At 44.0% G+C, this 13,584-nt stretch overlaps 3 protein-coding genes and 1 non-coding gene across 6 annotated transcripts in view; all 4 read left to right on the top strand.

Moving 5' to 3' along the window:
• Positions 1–258: 258 nt before the first annotated feature.
• Positions 259–2,869, top strand: stx11b.1 (syntaxin 11b, tandem duplicate 1). The gene is made up of 2 exons (XM_057016287.1): positions 259–617; positions 1,447–2,869. The coding sequence occupies exon 2, from the start codon at positions 1,454–1,456 to the stop codon at positions 2,348–2,350; it is 897 nt and encodes a 298-aa protein (XP_056872267.1). The 5' UTR covers positions 259–617; positions 1,447–1,453; the 3' UTR covers positions 2,351–2,869.
• A 231-nt stretch (positions 2,870–3,100) lies between these two features.
• On the top strand, positions 3,101–5,225 carry LOC130515797 (syntaxin-11-like). 2 transcript variants are annotated; one of them, XM_057016285.1, is made up of 2 exons: positions 3,101–3,198; positions 4,201–5,225. In XM_057016285.1, the coding sequence occupies exons 1-2, from the start codon at positions 3,189–3,191 to the stop codon at positions 5,094–5,096; spliced, it is 906 nt and encodes a 301-aa protein (XP_056872265.1). In that variant the 5' UTR covers positions 3,101–3,188; the 3' UTR covers positions 5,097–5,225. The 2 variants fall into 2 exon arrangements, with proteins under 2 accessions (XP_056872265.1, XP_056872266.1); XM_057016286.1 differs by lacking the exon at positions 3,101–3,198 and adding an exon at positions 3,206–3,397 and having other exon boundaries at positions 4,201–5,223.
• An 852-nt stretch (positions 5,226–6,077) lies between these two features.
• On the top strand, positions 6,078–6,160 carry trnal-uaa (transfer RNA leucine (anticodon UAA)). The gene has a single exon. It is a non-coding gene; the product is annotated as a tRNA-Leu (tRNA).
• A 1,273-nt stretch (positions 6,161–7,433) lies between these two features.
• Positions 7,434–13,584, top strand: part of utrn (utrophin) — a 104,686-nt gene continuing 98,535 nt past the window's right edge. For both annotated transcript variants that reach the window (XM_057017576.1, XM_057017577.1), the window contains exons 1-2: positions 7,434–7,839; positions 9,128–9,260. In XM_057017576.1, the coding sequence (XP_056873556.1) occupies positions 9,188–9,260 (73 nt within the window). In that variant the 5' untranslated portion in view covers positions 7,434–7,839; positions 9,128–9,187. The remainder of the gene's footprint in view (positions 7,840–9,127; positions 9,261–13,584) is intronic.

Consider the following 13,584-nt stretch of genomic DNA (forward strand, 5'->3'; position numbering starts at 1 on the left):
TTAGTATCTTTTCATGCACGTAAGAGAATAAACATGAAAGCCAATAAAATGTAATGAACCATAGAAATAATTCCAAGGCTCTGCTAAAAACAATAATTAATGGGCGTTGGAGAATAAGAGAAGAGAGGGAGAGCCATTTGGGCGTGGTTTCAAAATAATTCATTAAATTAAAAGGCTAGGGTCACCCTTACCCATGAACTTTCACGCAGTGGTTGCAGTTTAAATCCTGCTGCATCTGTACAGAACACAGATCAAGTAAAAGCGTTGATTTACTTTGTTCTTTCAGAATCCAAAGAAGTTGGTTGCGCAAACCACCTGCGCGGACATGATTCTACCCAGCTGACGCGCCAGGGATCCAGTCATCGCCAAACCTACCGGACTTCATTCCTGCAGTCACATCATCACGGTCCCTTCTTGTGGCGTAATGCAAACGCCCCTGACGATAAAAGAGCTACAAGCCAGCATTGGCTCTAAAGATAGCCGTCTTACGTGCGCAGGGCCCTTTGTGCGTGCTCAAGGCCCCCAGAAGTCAGCTCAAACAATAGGATGGTGCTGCTGCACCGCGCTCACCTGGATTAGGATAGTTGTTGATGTCTGTGAGGGTCACATCGAAACGGGTAAGAATATTTATCTCGCATTAAGAGAACCTTTGATGGTTTACATCAAACATAAGGATGCCATTTGTTCTCACATAAAGAATGTAGGGGGAGTAGCAAAGGCTATTTTTATAAACGTATAGATTTTTTTTTTAAAGGTGTAAAAACTATAAATGTGCGTGTTGTTTACCATTTCCACCTCTTTAAAATCACAGCTTTAGCTCACCTCTTATCTTTAGATTAGACCATTTAATGAATTGACACTTTAATCATGTCTTTCTTGGTGGTGGTGAAACTTTAATGAGGCTACAATAATATTAGACTACTTTTAAAACCAATGTCCAAAACTGCTATGCTTTTGTCCGCCTGAGGCATTAATGAAACTACAAGACTCACACTGGACATGTTTCTGAAAATTTTAATGAAAAGTGGTTAAAATGTTTTTAATATTGTAGAAATTCTTTAAAAGGGAGTTTATCAAAAATGTAAAACTCAGGATGGGTAAATATCTCCTGAGCAGTAGTTGACAAATCAGAGAGGTGAATTAAAGGTTTAAATGAAAGGCGACACAAGACATCAGAGGTTAGAGGAACTAGTTTGGTGAGGACCAACACCTCTGAGTAGTCCCTGGGGAACCAGTTAGGCCAGTGCTGGAGCTGAAGGAAGGAGGGAAGGTTTTCTAGGCAGGTAAAGCATCTAAAAAAGGCAGTTGAACTTGATTCCACGATTTCGACTGATATGAACATTTATTTTAACATAACACAGATCTAGACTTGCTGCTGGTGGAGGTTGGTCATCATTTGAGTAAAAAAAAAGGAGGAATAACCTGTAAAAAATATACATTTTGCAGTTCAGACATGAGGGACAGACTGAGCAACCTGCAGGAACTCTCCAGCAACCATGTGGAGCCCATGGAGTACGCCGAGTCCACTTCCTCGGACTCCTTCAGCAACGTGGACCTGGAGGACGAGCTGGAACATGAAGCAGTGGTGTTTGACAACAGCCCCGCTCTTGAGGAGATCTTTTCCCAGTCCCAAGAGATGCACAGAGACATCCAGCTCATCCGCTTGGAGGTCAAAAGGCTTCGTGAGCAGAACTCTCGCATGCTTCATGGCGTCACCACCATGAGCACCATCAAAAAGGACTCCAATGCTATCGGGGCAGACATAAAGGCTCGGGCTGAGAGTGTGTTGACACGCTTAAAGGAAATGGACAACACAGCCCATAAACTGGAAGAACAGCACGGTTCAAACTCTGCCATCACACGTATTTCCAGAACCCAGTATGCGTGCCTGAGTAATGGCTTCCGTGACTCCATGTTTGACTATAATGAGGCTGAGATGACCCATCGGGAGAACTGTAAGGCCCAGATCCAGAGGCAAATGGAGATCGTGGGACGGGAGGTGACGGGAGAGGACGTGGATGAGATGATCGAGTCCGGCAATTGGTACGTCTTCAACGACAACATCGTGTCCGAGGGAAAAACGGCCCGATCGGCTCTGTGTCAGATCGAGAAGCGCCACCAGGAGCTGGTGGACCTTGAGACCCGCATCAAAGGCATTCACGAGATTTTCCTGGACATCGCCCTGCTGGTGGAGGAGCAGGGGCCCATGCTGACGTCCATCCAGACCAACGTCCAGAAGACCGATGAATGCATACAGGAAGCCATCGTAAAGCTGGGCAGGGCTAAACGTTATGACAAGAACAACCCCTGTAAAAAGATGTTCTGCGGCTGCTTCCCATGCTACAATTAATGACTGCAGGAAACCGAAATGAGCAGCATCGAAACGGTGCTAAAAAATAACTCGTGGGTAATAAAGAAACAATGGCTCGTAGACTTTTGATTGTAACCTTTGAGAACAGGCATCTCAGATCAGAGCTCATCACTCGTCCCTGAGGCGTGATGCAGGAATGAAACAGTTGCTAAATATTGTTTTTCATATTGAAACATCCTGCTGACCTACATGGCAGTGGTGTCTATAGGGAATGAAGCAGTAGGTGAATGGCTAGATGAAAATGTAACAGATCAAATAAACCAACACATCACGATGAAATGTTTGGGTTAATGGTTAAGAGCCGGTCTGCATCGGCACTATTTCTCTATTTATATCTCCATTTTAAAGACTATGACATAAAAGCTACAGCTTTTAAAAGATGTATCATCAATCACTTTTTAATGTGGGTATTTTAATCTCACTTTTCATTTCTCCCCCCCTCCTTTCGTGGCATCATGTAAATTCTGAACAATCCAATAAAATTGACGTGTGAAATTATTCTTGTCTTGACAGGAAAACATCAGGTGGGCGCCTAAAACATCCACAACAGGTGTAGTTCATTTAAGATCACACTAGGACAAACAGTATGAACTATTAGCATTCTTCCTGTTCCCTTCCTTGTTATGAACCTTGTGACTGATCCAATCCCCTCACACACACACACACAGCTATAAACATCTAACAAACGGGAAATGGTTTTTCCTGTTCTACAGGTTGGGCTAACTCCTCTGACTATACCTCTAGCAGACATTACCTGTAAAGAATATACTCTCAAGAACGAAAAAAGGAAGGTGGGAAGCATTTTTCCACCCCTCTGATGCGATATGGTACGTCTCAGTGGGAGGGTCCATGCTGCCACCTGTGAAGGGGTGGTTACCACACACACTTGGAGTGCACCAGAAAACATCTCAGAAATCTCTTTAGAATGTAAAGATGTTTTCTCTGTTCCTCTGAGTCAGTAAACCAGCGTAGGACACCAGGGACTGTCCTGTCATTTAATTTTGTGTAGGAGTCAATTCACAGAAGGTAAGAGGCTTTGAATGGTAAAATGCATGTGGAACCAGGTGGAGTAAAGACTATAATTAATGGGGAATTAATAATATAAACACTTCCAGGCACTGTTGGAGCCATCTACTCAGGTTGGGTGTTACTGCCCCGAGTGTCCCGATCACCAGTGGGACCACTGTTGCCTTCATGCCCCATATTCTCTCTATCTCCTCCTTCAGTCCTTGGTACTTCTCCAGCTTCTCATGTTCCTTCTTCCTGATGTTGCTATCACTCGGGATATCTATCACCACCACTGTCTTTCGGTGTTTATCCACCACCACATATACCGTATGTATATATGTGTGTGTGTGTGTTAATAATAATTTAAAAGTATTTTCATGCAGCGTCTTGCAAGAACTATGAGGAAACTGACGCTTGTCCTGTGTGCAGATTTAGAAAAACCACCACAATTTTCAAAGCTCTTGACAAGCTGCAGTTTGTAAAATGAGTGTGCCTGTTGTTGCTTAACGCCAATTGTTGAAAAAAACAAAACAAACACGTTTCCTGGTTCCTGGATTGAATGAAGACATTCCAAAACGTCTCTGAGCTGTAACTGCTCGGAAAGAGAAAAGCCCCAGATAAAATAACCTGTCGGTGTATACATAATCCTCGGAACGCTGGGTGGATGCTTAGTTTGCCTTATTGTTATAATATACAGTCGTTTACCTGCGAATGTGCACAGAGTGTCACGGTAACCACGGGGTCTAGTAACATGGTTGCTGTTATCTCCTGCGGTGGTTTTAATCTCATCTGATTTAAACTACTTTACTCTGGTTTCTCAGCCAGGATGCGGGACATGCTGGAGAGGCTTCAGACTATTAGCGAGAAGGTGGGCGACCAGGACCTTGAACCCGATTATGATGTAAACGCGACCTTGCCCCAGCAGGCAGTGGTGTTTGAGACCACCTCAGCTGTTGAAAACATCCTAACAAAAGCGCACGCTCTTCGCAAGGAGCTCTCCATGCTTCATTCGGAGGTGGCGGGCCTCTTTGCCCTAAACGAGCGGTTCGGCACCACCGTCAGGCGTCTCACCCTCATCAAAAGGGACTTTGACTCCATTGCCCGGAGGATCCAGCGACATGGGGAGGACTTGTACGGCCGCCTTCAGGACTTGGGGTGGGAAAGCAGCCGGATCCAGGAGAAAGAAGGTCCAAACTCCGCCATCAGTCGTATAGCCAAGGGTCAGTATGAGACACTGGTGCATGACTTCAATGCACTCATGAATGACTACAACAGTGCAGAGGACATGCAGAAAACCATATGTCGGGGGAGGATCAAGAGGCAGGTGTCCATACTGGGGACTAAAATCAGTGACGAGCAGCTGGATGTGATTGTACACAAAGGTGGCGAGGGATGGACAGAGCTGTCTCACAGCCTGGAGACAGAGGGAGGCCGTACTTCTCGTTGGGCGATGAATGAAATTAAAGGTAGACACAAAGACCTGGTGGAGCTGGAGGCCAGGCTGAGGGAGGTCCATCAACTCTTCATGGAGATGGCTGCGTTAGTAGAGACCCAGGGATCTCTGCTCAATAATATTGAGGCTAATGTCTGTAGGACTGAGGAATACACTGAGAAAGTCAACATCCATATCAAAAAAGCCATACAATATAAGAAGAAAAACCCTTTTCTGCAGTGCTGTCCTTGTTTGTCATGTTGGAGAAATGACAAGGTTTTTTAGTTATTTTGACTGTCAATACATTTATGCATAAACGTATTAATAAACTTTGACTTTATAATAAAAAAGACTGAATTTACCTGGGAGTTGATTATATTTGCAATTAAAAGAAATATACAAAATACTTTTCTAAAGCTGCTGACCTGGGGTTGCTGCAGCTGCTAAGTCCTGGGTACAGCAACATTATATACCAAAGAATGAGGCCAGCTGACCTATGTGAATGGATTAAGTAAGCAGGTTATGAAATCAAAGGATTTTTTCATTCCCTGATGGTCCAAGATGACAATGTCAGGGGCTCAGATTGTGGTTCAGGGAGCAGCAGACATCATTTTATGCATGGAATGGCCATGCATGGCCAATGGTCTTGTGGCCTTGTGTAGCAGCCATATCCTGAATATAAGCCTCGTATATCTGAACTTCACAACTTACCAAATTTACCGTATAAGGCAATAATTACCAGACTTACATTTCGTTTCGTGTGGGAAAACAATACTCTTGTAGTATTGTATATTTATACTTTTGTAAATACTACCGTCATTATTCCCGTTGTGCACTGAACCATTCCATCGTAACTTCATTTTGATGCAAATCTTAATGACAAATAAAGTCTGTGTATATATGTTTACAAAAGACTGTAACATAATCAGTTTCATATTCAGTTTCACTTTCCCAATCAGATAAAGTGGGAAACGATGCCGTAAGTGTAAGTTTCGGAGACGGTCTTCCGTTGATTTTGTCGGTCTGCTTTCACACACTCATGTCCGGATCCGGGATGTTGTTTCTTGCTGTCGGTGGATGGTTTGTTAAAGTACGCGAAAAGGGTAACCTTATACCTGAAAATCTTCAACATTTATGGATCTATGTACTGCGCAAAGCTAGCGGATGTTAATCTTATCAGCGAAAGCTAATATTGCTAATATATTAGTGACACCGCGCGTACGATATATGATATTACACTAAAATCTGGTGGACTTCGTCATCTATACCAGGATGGCCGAGTGGTTAAGGCGTTGGACTTAAGATCCAATGGACGTATGTCCGCGTGGGTTCGAACCCCACTCCTGGTATTAATTTTAAGTCATTTTTAATCTTTAATCCATTTGCTCATGACATACCATGCCCACGAGAGCAAGCTACAGATTCATAGATGATCGTAAATACGTACATTTCCATTGGTGAATATATATGTATATATACATAAATACACACACCCACACACAAATCGGTAAATGCATTTCCGGGAAATACGTTCGACGTTTTTGTCAGGAATATTTACGCCACGTGTCCACAAGGGGGCGCTGTAACTATGCTTATTTGATGTTCTGCTGGATCTGACTCAGTCCTTCAGCTATAAATGTACCATAAAATGCCCAGTCAGGCACAAAGAAGATATACAATTTATCATGTTTCTGTCAGTAGTTCCTGGCTCAAGGGGATTAACATGAATTATTTGCACTAAAGGGAACAAAGTTCTCCTTAATAAAGTAATTGTATTTTAAACTGTTTAAGGATTCTGGTGAATATGACTTTATTCACGTGTTCCCCAAGGGCTACAAACATAACAAAATTAAGAAAAAAATATGGGAGGAGGAAGAACATATTCTTTTTCCCAACAGACAATCCTTTCCAAAGTGTGATATTCTACTAATGACAAGTCGAAGTGATGGGTGTTACTATTTAGACCAACACAAGTATATTGAAATGGAATAGTGAAAAATGTGCGCGCGAAATACGGAATTAATTGAAAACCGTGTAAAAATAAAATAACAAATAATACATTTAATGTATATAATATATAATAAATTGAATTACCTGGTTATCACAGTCCTTGTTCCATTTAGTGGACGGTCTGAGGCCTAAATGTCCTCCAATATTCCATTCATTTAAAGTTGTATGTTAACTTGTTGAAGTCCTCAGGGCTATTGATCATTACAATTATACTGATGATTGTTTCCCAGTGGAGCTCTCCGGTGTTGTTGGTTTGGCATCACGTGACACCCGCCGCGCCATGTTTCCATCTCTGGGTCAGGAAAACTTTTATAGCCAGAGGAGAAAGCGCAACCACGTCCCAGCACAAGTGAACACAGTGTTTCCGGTTAAGGCCTTCAAAATAAGTGCTTCAATTGATATCGAATTTAAATAGACGATCAAGATTCTCATGCAGATACTGTAATGACATGCTAAAGCTATTTAAAGCTTAGTTGTTCTACAAATAAATGGGAACAAAAATAAGGAGCTCTTTAAATATTACTCCAATGGGTTTATTTTGAAGGCCTTATTTTGGCATTTCCTTTTTCTTAGCTGCCATAACTCACCTAAACTTGATGTCGCCGCGAGAAGGTGCTCGGAGAAATAGGCAAGGAAAGCAACAGGAACAAAGTTGTGGGACCCGGAGTCGTCAGCGGTATAGCCGTCAGCTTTGGAGTGTAATGTCCATATGTCTTGAGTTAAGCGGAAAACCTGTCGCCTTTTCAACACCACTGTCGCAGGATTTTTCTGTGCTTCGGAGATAAAAGCGGCTCTTAAAGCGTTTTGGGCCACATTGGGGAGTTCGGATGCGCTTGAGGACGAGTCTCCTTTTTAGTCAGCCATTCGACTTAAAAGAGTATCTCGTCTGTCGTGTAAAATGCCTTAAATTCACTGAATTTGCGTGCCTTCCAAACCTCAGAACTTTTGATACACACACTTGAGACGTTTTGGACTTAATTTGGTGAGCACGTCTGCGGACTCCTGGGTGACAGCAAAGGTGAGATTGGCATTCCGAACCTATAGATCGTCTCATTCTACATGAATCTCTATTGTTAAATTGCTACTAAGAGTTTGACAAGCCTAGAGTAAAGAGGCTCTCATACCAAAGATTAAAAATAAAACACTAAAGCAGCAAAACAGACCAAATCATGTGACTTTTAACTTCATTTACTGGATTCTTACTTATTCATATATTATAACTGTTGCAGAAAGTCGGTCTTACCCCGCTTTAAATACCAGTCATGCTTAAGAGATAAAACATTAACTACTGCAAGGCCACCAATAGGTTTACAGTGTGCAATCCGCTGTTTAAGTATACGTACACTACTTCTGTTTTCAGTTTCTAGTCTCAGAAGTTGACTAGAAATGAAATTGTCTGTCCTACAGAAATTGACTGACATAATTGAGGCCTGTTTCTCAAATTTATAGGCGTTATTTATGGCCCTTGCATCATGCAAGAAGAACTTTTACTCGAAGGACTGCACGATAAATCAAGCTCCTTTCATGGCAAAAGCAAATCTATTTTGGGAGTGGACATACTTTTGTTGGGTGCTCAATGAAAGGATTCCCTGCACGACTGCAGACCACATCTACGGGTATTAGCTGGGAATAGAAGGCAGCTCTTAAGACGGCGTTAAAAACTGAACGAAAACAGACCCGTGGAGATGCAGAAACAAAGTGACTCTTGCATTTGGTCAGGACAAACCTTTGGGTGTTATAGGCGGTGCCTTGCTGCTCATGGATGAGGACCCATCAGTGGTCTCCATCGTGGAAAGCTTAACTAGATGCTAGCCAAACATAATGTATAAGTAACCTGCATGGTGATGGTAATACCAAGCCAGACCGAACAGTTTAGCCTGTTTGTTGAAATGACCTTTTGAAAATCAGTGTGTCTTGAAACTCCACCCGTGCAATTATAAAGGACAGAATGCTTGAAATTGGACACCTCGGTTCACAACTTTTAGAATTGATAATAAGATCACTCGTGTGCCTTAAACTCAAAGCTGATTAACCTGCCGTGTGGGCGTTGTCAGCCAACGGCTACGGCGTCTGAAACCATTTACCTATTTTCCCGACGGGTTTGAGACGTCATTGAGAGGTCTGGAACAGCTGTTAACATTTTAACGACCTGTGTTGTTCCTCCTGAAGTGTCGGACCTCCCCGTTTGCTCTGCATCTGACATCTGTGCAGCTCTAGTGCACGTGACACCTCTATTCTGACCCTTTTTTTATATTCCAACAGTACAGTTAACAAAAACATTGAAGGAAATGTATGTTGTGTTGCAGGCCCAGTAAGAGACCCAGCACTCTTGCAATTTTGACCAAGAAAACATCGAATCGGCTACTATGGCGTCACTCGGTGACACCGCGGAGGGAGGAGCCAATGAAGAGTTCAGCGACATCATAAAGTGGAGATCTGGTATGATGGCTCATCCTAATATTTATCCATACAGTTTCATCATTGAGATGATGGACATGGCCGAGAGCTGGTAACTGTATAGGGAGGACAAGCAGCAATATTGCTGAGCGTCTGCTGTCAGGAAACTCTGACTGAGCCAGAAATCATGCATGGATAAGCTCAGTTCCCATGGAGGCAGGGGAACTGGGAGCGGAGCAACAAAGGTACGGAGGGAACAGGAGAAGGCCGATCAAAGCCTGTTTGCTAGGTGACAGAGAGAGTCGCAAAAATGTTGACCAGTGGCAGCAGAGGAGAGAAGAATGATGGGATGGGTCGAGGGAGCCACACCCTGAGATACTTTTGTGTGTAGCTCAACAAGTTGCTGCTCTTCACTCTTGTAGAGAGAAGAGCATTGCAAACTATTTCAATTTCTACTGGGTTTTTCTGTGTTGGCTGTGTTGTTCATTATTAAACCTGATGAAAAACAGGCTGTGTAATAGCTCTAATCATGAGCTGCAAATGTAGCACACAAAAATTAGCCAGGTCTTAAGTGTGTTGTTATAAAAAGTCAACTTGTGAAAGCAAATGCAAATCAAGCTACTAAAGACGAGGTTCTTCCGATATAATGAACATAGAGAAACGAACGATGAAATAAAAAGACCTGCTTGTCATATTTTCCATCCTATTGCGTTCACGTGTCAGGTTTCTTCGTCCGTTCAGCCTTAAAATGAAGCCAGGAATGTAATTGTTCCGATGGAGTTTGTAATTTACGGCGCTTTTCTCACAACAAATGGTGTTCCCATAACAACGCCAAGAATAATACTTTCTGTTATGGCAAAAAAGAGAGAACTTACAACATGTGGACTGTGTTAACCTGCTGAATTTGCCCAGCTTTCTTTTTTTAGCTGCGGTTTGTGCGGTCTCGAAGGAGGCCGTCACTAAAGTCAGGCGGGACTGGAGGTTATGTGTGAAATACGGGATTAGATAAATTAATGTGTGCGCGAGCGGAAGGATGTTTTCACAGCTGAGACGACCCCTGCGAGAACGGCTGGGCGCACTTGTTCGTGTGATCTCCACGCTGTGGGTGTCCCTAAACGGGTGATGTATTGTGGCACAACTCCTTTCCTGTCATCATTAGTGGTTGACAAAAAAAATGGTGTAAAGGAGGTGTGCTTTCACTGGCGTTGTTCATTTTATAGTTCTAATGTGGGTTTAGGCAGGGACAGATGTGTGATCCACTCCTTCGCAATGGGCACAGTGTGATAGTAAGTGCATTAAGTTCCCACCCGGGCTGCTTGAAGGAAGCGAGGGGTGAGGTTCACGCTATCAAGATCCAGGAAAGGAAACAAGTGTTTCAACTGTAGTGCATGACTGTATGTTGTAACTGCAGTTATTTATCCCTGTAACGCCAGGTAATCGAATGTATAATGAGGTGTGAGAAGCAGACGTGTGTTTTAAAGCCACGTGTGGACCAACAGCCCCAAAAACTGCTCAAACTGGTTCGAAACGGTGGAAAGTTCTGGTTGGATTATCCTACAATCCCTTGAGGTCCTGTTGACCTATTCTGTCTGTTCACTTCCCTCCTCAAGCTCATTCCATCGTGCAAAGAAGTGTGAAAGGTCATATATCATCCAAGGATAAGACCCTGTGGTTTCAAAACTTAAAAGATGCTCCCTTGACCCCTTTTCTGTGTGTGTTTGTCACCTGAGAGCTCTGCTGTGTTCAGAGCCTCGCACCATCAAACGTGGTCACCAGTCCTGGACGCAGCAGCTCCCCGACTGCATTCATATTCAAAATTGGTTTATTAAGGATCGGAGCTCAGAAACCTCATAACAATACTTTTCGACACCTCATGTGACCTTCAGTCAATTGAAAAAAATCCAATTGGAGAACAAGAATGTGTGCCCGGTGTGGGACTATTTCTTCTAGGACTTGTCACCGTACGGGCTCGGCTACATTTCCCCGCTGTGTCATTTAACTTCCGAGCACGTCTATCACCTGAGAAAAGGTAATAAGGCGGCGCTGTATTATGTTTGATTGCCACCGAGCTTGTCAGCGAATGTAAAAAGTTGGCGTGTTCGTTGTTATGCAGATACTAAATAATGCGCGTGTGTGGGTAGCATCAAATCAGAACAAAGGCGCTTTCACTGTGGCCGCCCCTTCATTCTGAGATGGCACGACCTGCCCGGTGAGTCTATTTTTTACCTTTAGATCCATTCAGAGGGAATGTTGTTGGATTAGTCTATGTTGCAGTGTAATATATGGAAGTGCACGCTTGCCTTGGGGTGTACGCGCGGGCCTGTCTTGGGGTTTCCCTAGAAGTCCGAGTGAAGGAGGCCTGCGGATACTGCCCGGAAATGTAAGAACTCCAGCACTGGGCAAAATGTCTCCCCTGGGTGCGCTCGTCTGTGAGAGCGTGATTCATCAGTGCGTGTGTGTGTGTGTGTGTGTGTGTGTGTGGCACAGACACCCCGCCCAGCTCGAAATGACAGAAAATTATGTCCTGAGTGAAGTCGGATTGAAAGTGATCTCTGCCATCAGTGAATCTCTGTTTCCCTAGTTTAACCCCGCCCCCTTTTCTGACCACATTAAAGCTACAAAGCCACCTTGCCCAATCTACCTTCTGACCCCTCGCATGACAGGATTTACTAAAACAAAAAAACACCCTGAGGCTCCACTGAGGGGGAATTAATATTAACCCTTTAAAGCTATACGTGTAATGATTTCCTGGTTTGGTTTCTTGCTCTATTCAGTGCTATCGGCTGCACAGCCACCCTGCTGATCCTGCAGCACTCGCTCCTCTCAGGATGTCAGGTAGCAGGCGGGCGCTCTGCAGATATGACGACCAGCATGTGTGAACCAGATTCATCCGTTCTAGAGCTTACAGGAACGGTGAAGGAATGAGGTGCAATGAACCATCCTCCGTGCTACTTCTGAGGACGCAGTGATCACATAAATCCACATTTGTGAGCGCTTTAGAGGCTCCTCTGGAAGGGAGGGCTGCAGACGGCTGCAGATTCTTGCAAAGACATTTTTATCCTGACCTCACCAAGTGCCCCAATGCACACCGACGCACAAGTCTGAATGCTCGCTATGCATACACTGCTGACACGGGCTAAAGCTCGGGGCCTGCTCACAACAACAAATTCTGTTTTCTTTTCCACTCTGACCCAGTTGAGGGTCATGCATGTATCATAGTCTCTAAACTTCTCCAGTCTCCTATTTTAATAACTCCTTACTTTTGACTGGGAACTATCAGTGTCCTTTTAAAGTTACTAAATTACTAAATTATTGTTCTCCTGTGAGGAATAATAGAAGCACAACATGGCGACATGGACCAGGCTGTGTAAAGTAGGCTTTTATGGATGGAGGCCTGGGAATCTACTTTTTTCCAGCGGAGTGAGGCTGTGGTATTTTGGGAGATTTTGTATTTTCCATCCCTCTCACTTAGTCTTTAGTCGGACTATGACTCACTTGATGTGTGCGGCTTGTGGCCACGGTTACCATAGTTACCCCTAACATAATCTTAAAAGAAAAGTCTAATATGTAAATGTTGCAATTTCAACATGTCCTTGATATCAGACAATCTTTGGAGCTAAACTACATTGAATATCCATTAAAAGGTTGGGATGGGGGGCGCCTTAGTGGGACGCCAGTCTCCGGGGTCGTGGAGCGGAAAGTCCCCTTCTGTTGACCTGATATATATATTTTTCAGTGCCAATGCAAACCTCGCCCAAGCTAATTCATTCCTCCGAGTTGCAACCAGAGCAGCTGCTTCTCTGAAGGAGGGAGTGGATTCAGTTCAGTCGCATTCTTGAAGTTAAACGTGGGTTGACTGGGCCGGGTTCTTCTGCCTCCCTCTGGAGCAGAGGAGCCAAAACGGCAGGAAAATGAACTCAACCCTGTATTCTTCTTTTTTTTAAACATCTCTGTGGGAGTTGAGCTGTTTGCTCAGTTGCTCCTCATTGACTAAAAATGTCAATGAGCCAGTGGACTTGGGCCTTTGCCCTCTCCTGCTGCAGCGGGCTGAAACAGCTTTGACCCGTTTCTATTCTTTTGAAATGGTGGAAATGAATAAAAAAGGTGAGCGCTGTGTCACTTCTTGGGGAAATGCGTGCCGTCAGCCGTTGTTTGGCGCTAGTTGTCTTTTGACCAGAGTTAGCTGTCACACGGAGTCCTGCGTCACCCGTCACTTGGCTTCTAATTGACGAGACGAAGCATCTGCTGCTCCTGTCGCCCACTTTTCGCACTTTCTGCTCGGTCGTGTTTGCATGCGGCGTCACATCTGAGAACCCAGCCTGGCAGCTCAGAGCGCTCTGTGAGGGCTGTGACACCTCTACTTCCG

This window comes from Takifugu flavidus, chromosome 19 (assembly GCF_003711565.1).
Source record: "Takifugu flavidus isolate HTHZ2018 chromosome 19, ASM371156v2, whole genome shotgun sequence".
In the NCBI taxonomy this organism is placed as follows: Eukaryota; Metazoa; Chordata; class Actinopteri; order Tetraodontiformes; family Tetraodontidae; genus Takifugu; species Takifugu flavidus.

Coding starts and splice junctions, on each gene's coding strand:
- stx11b.1 (XM_057016287.1), top strand. CDS start 1,454: ATGAGGGACAGACTGAGCAACCTGCAGGAACTCTCCAGCAACCATGTG.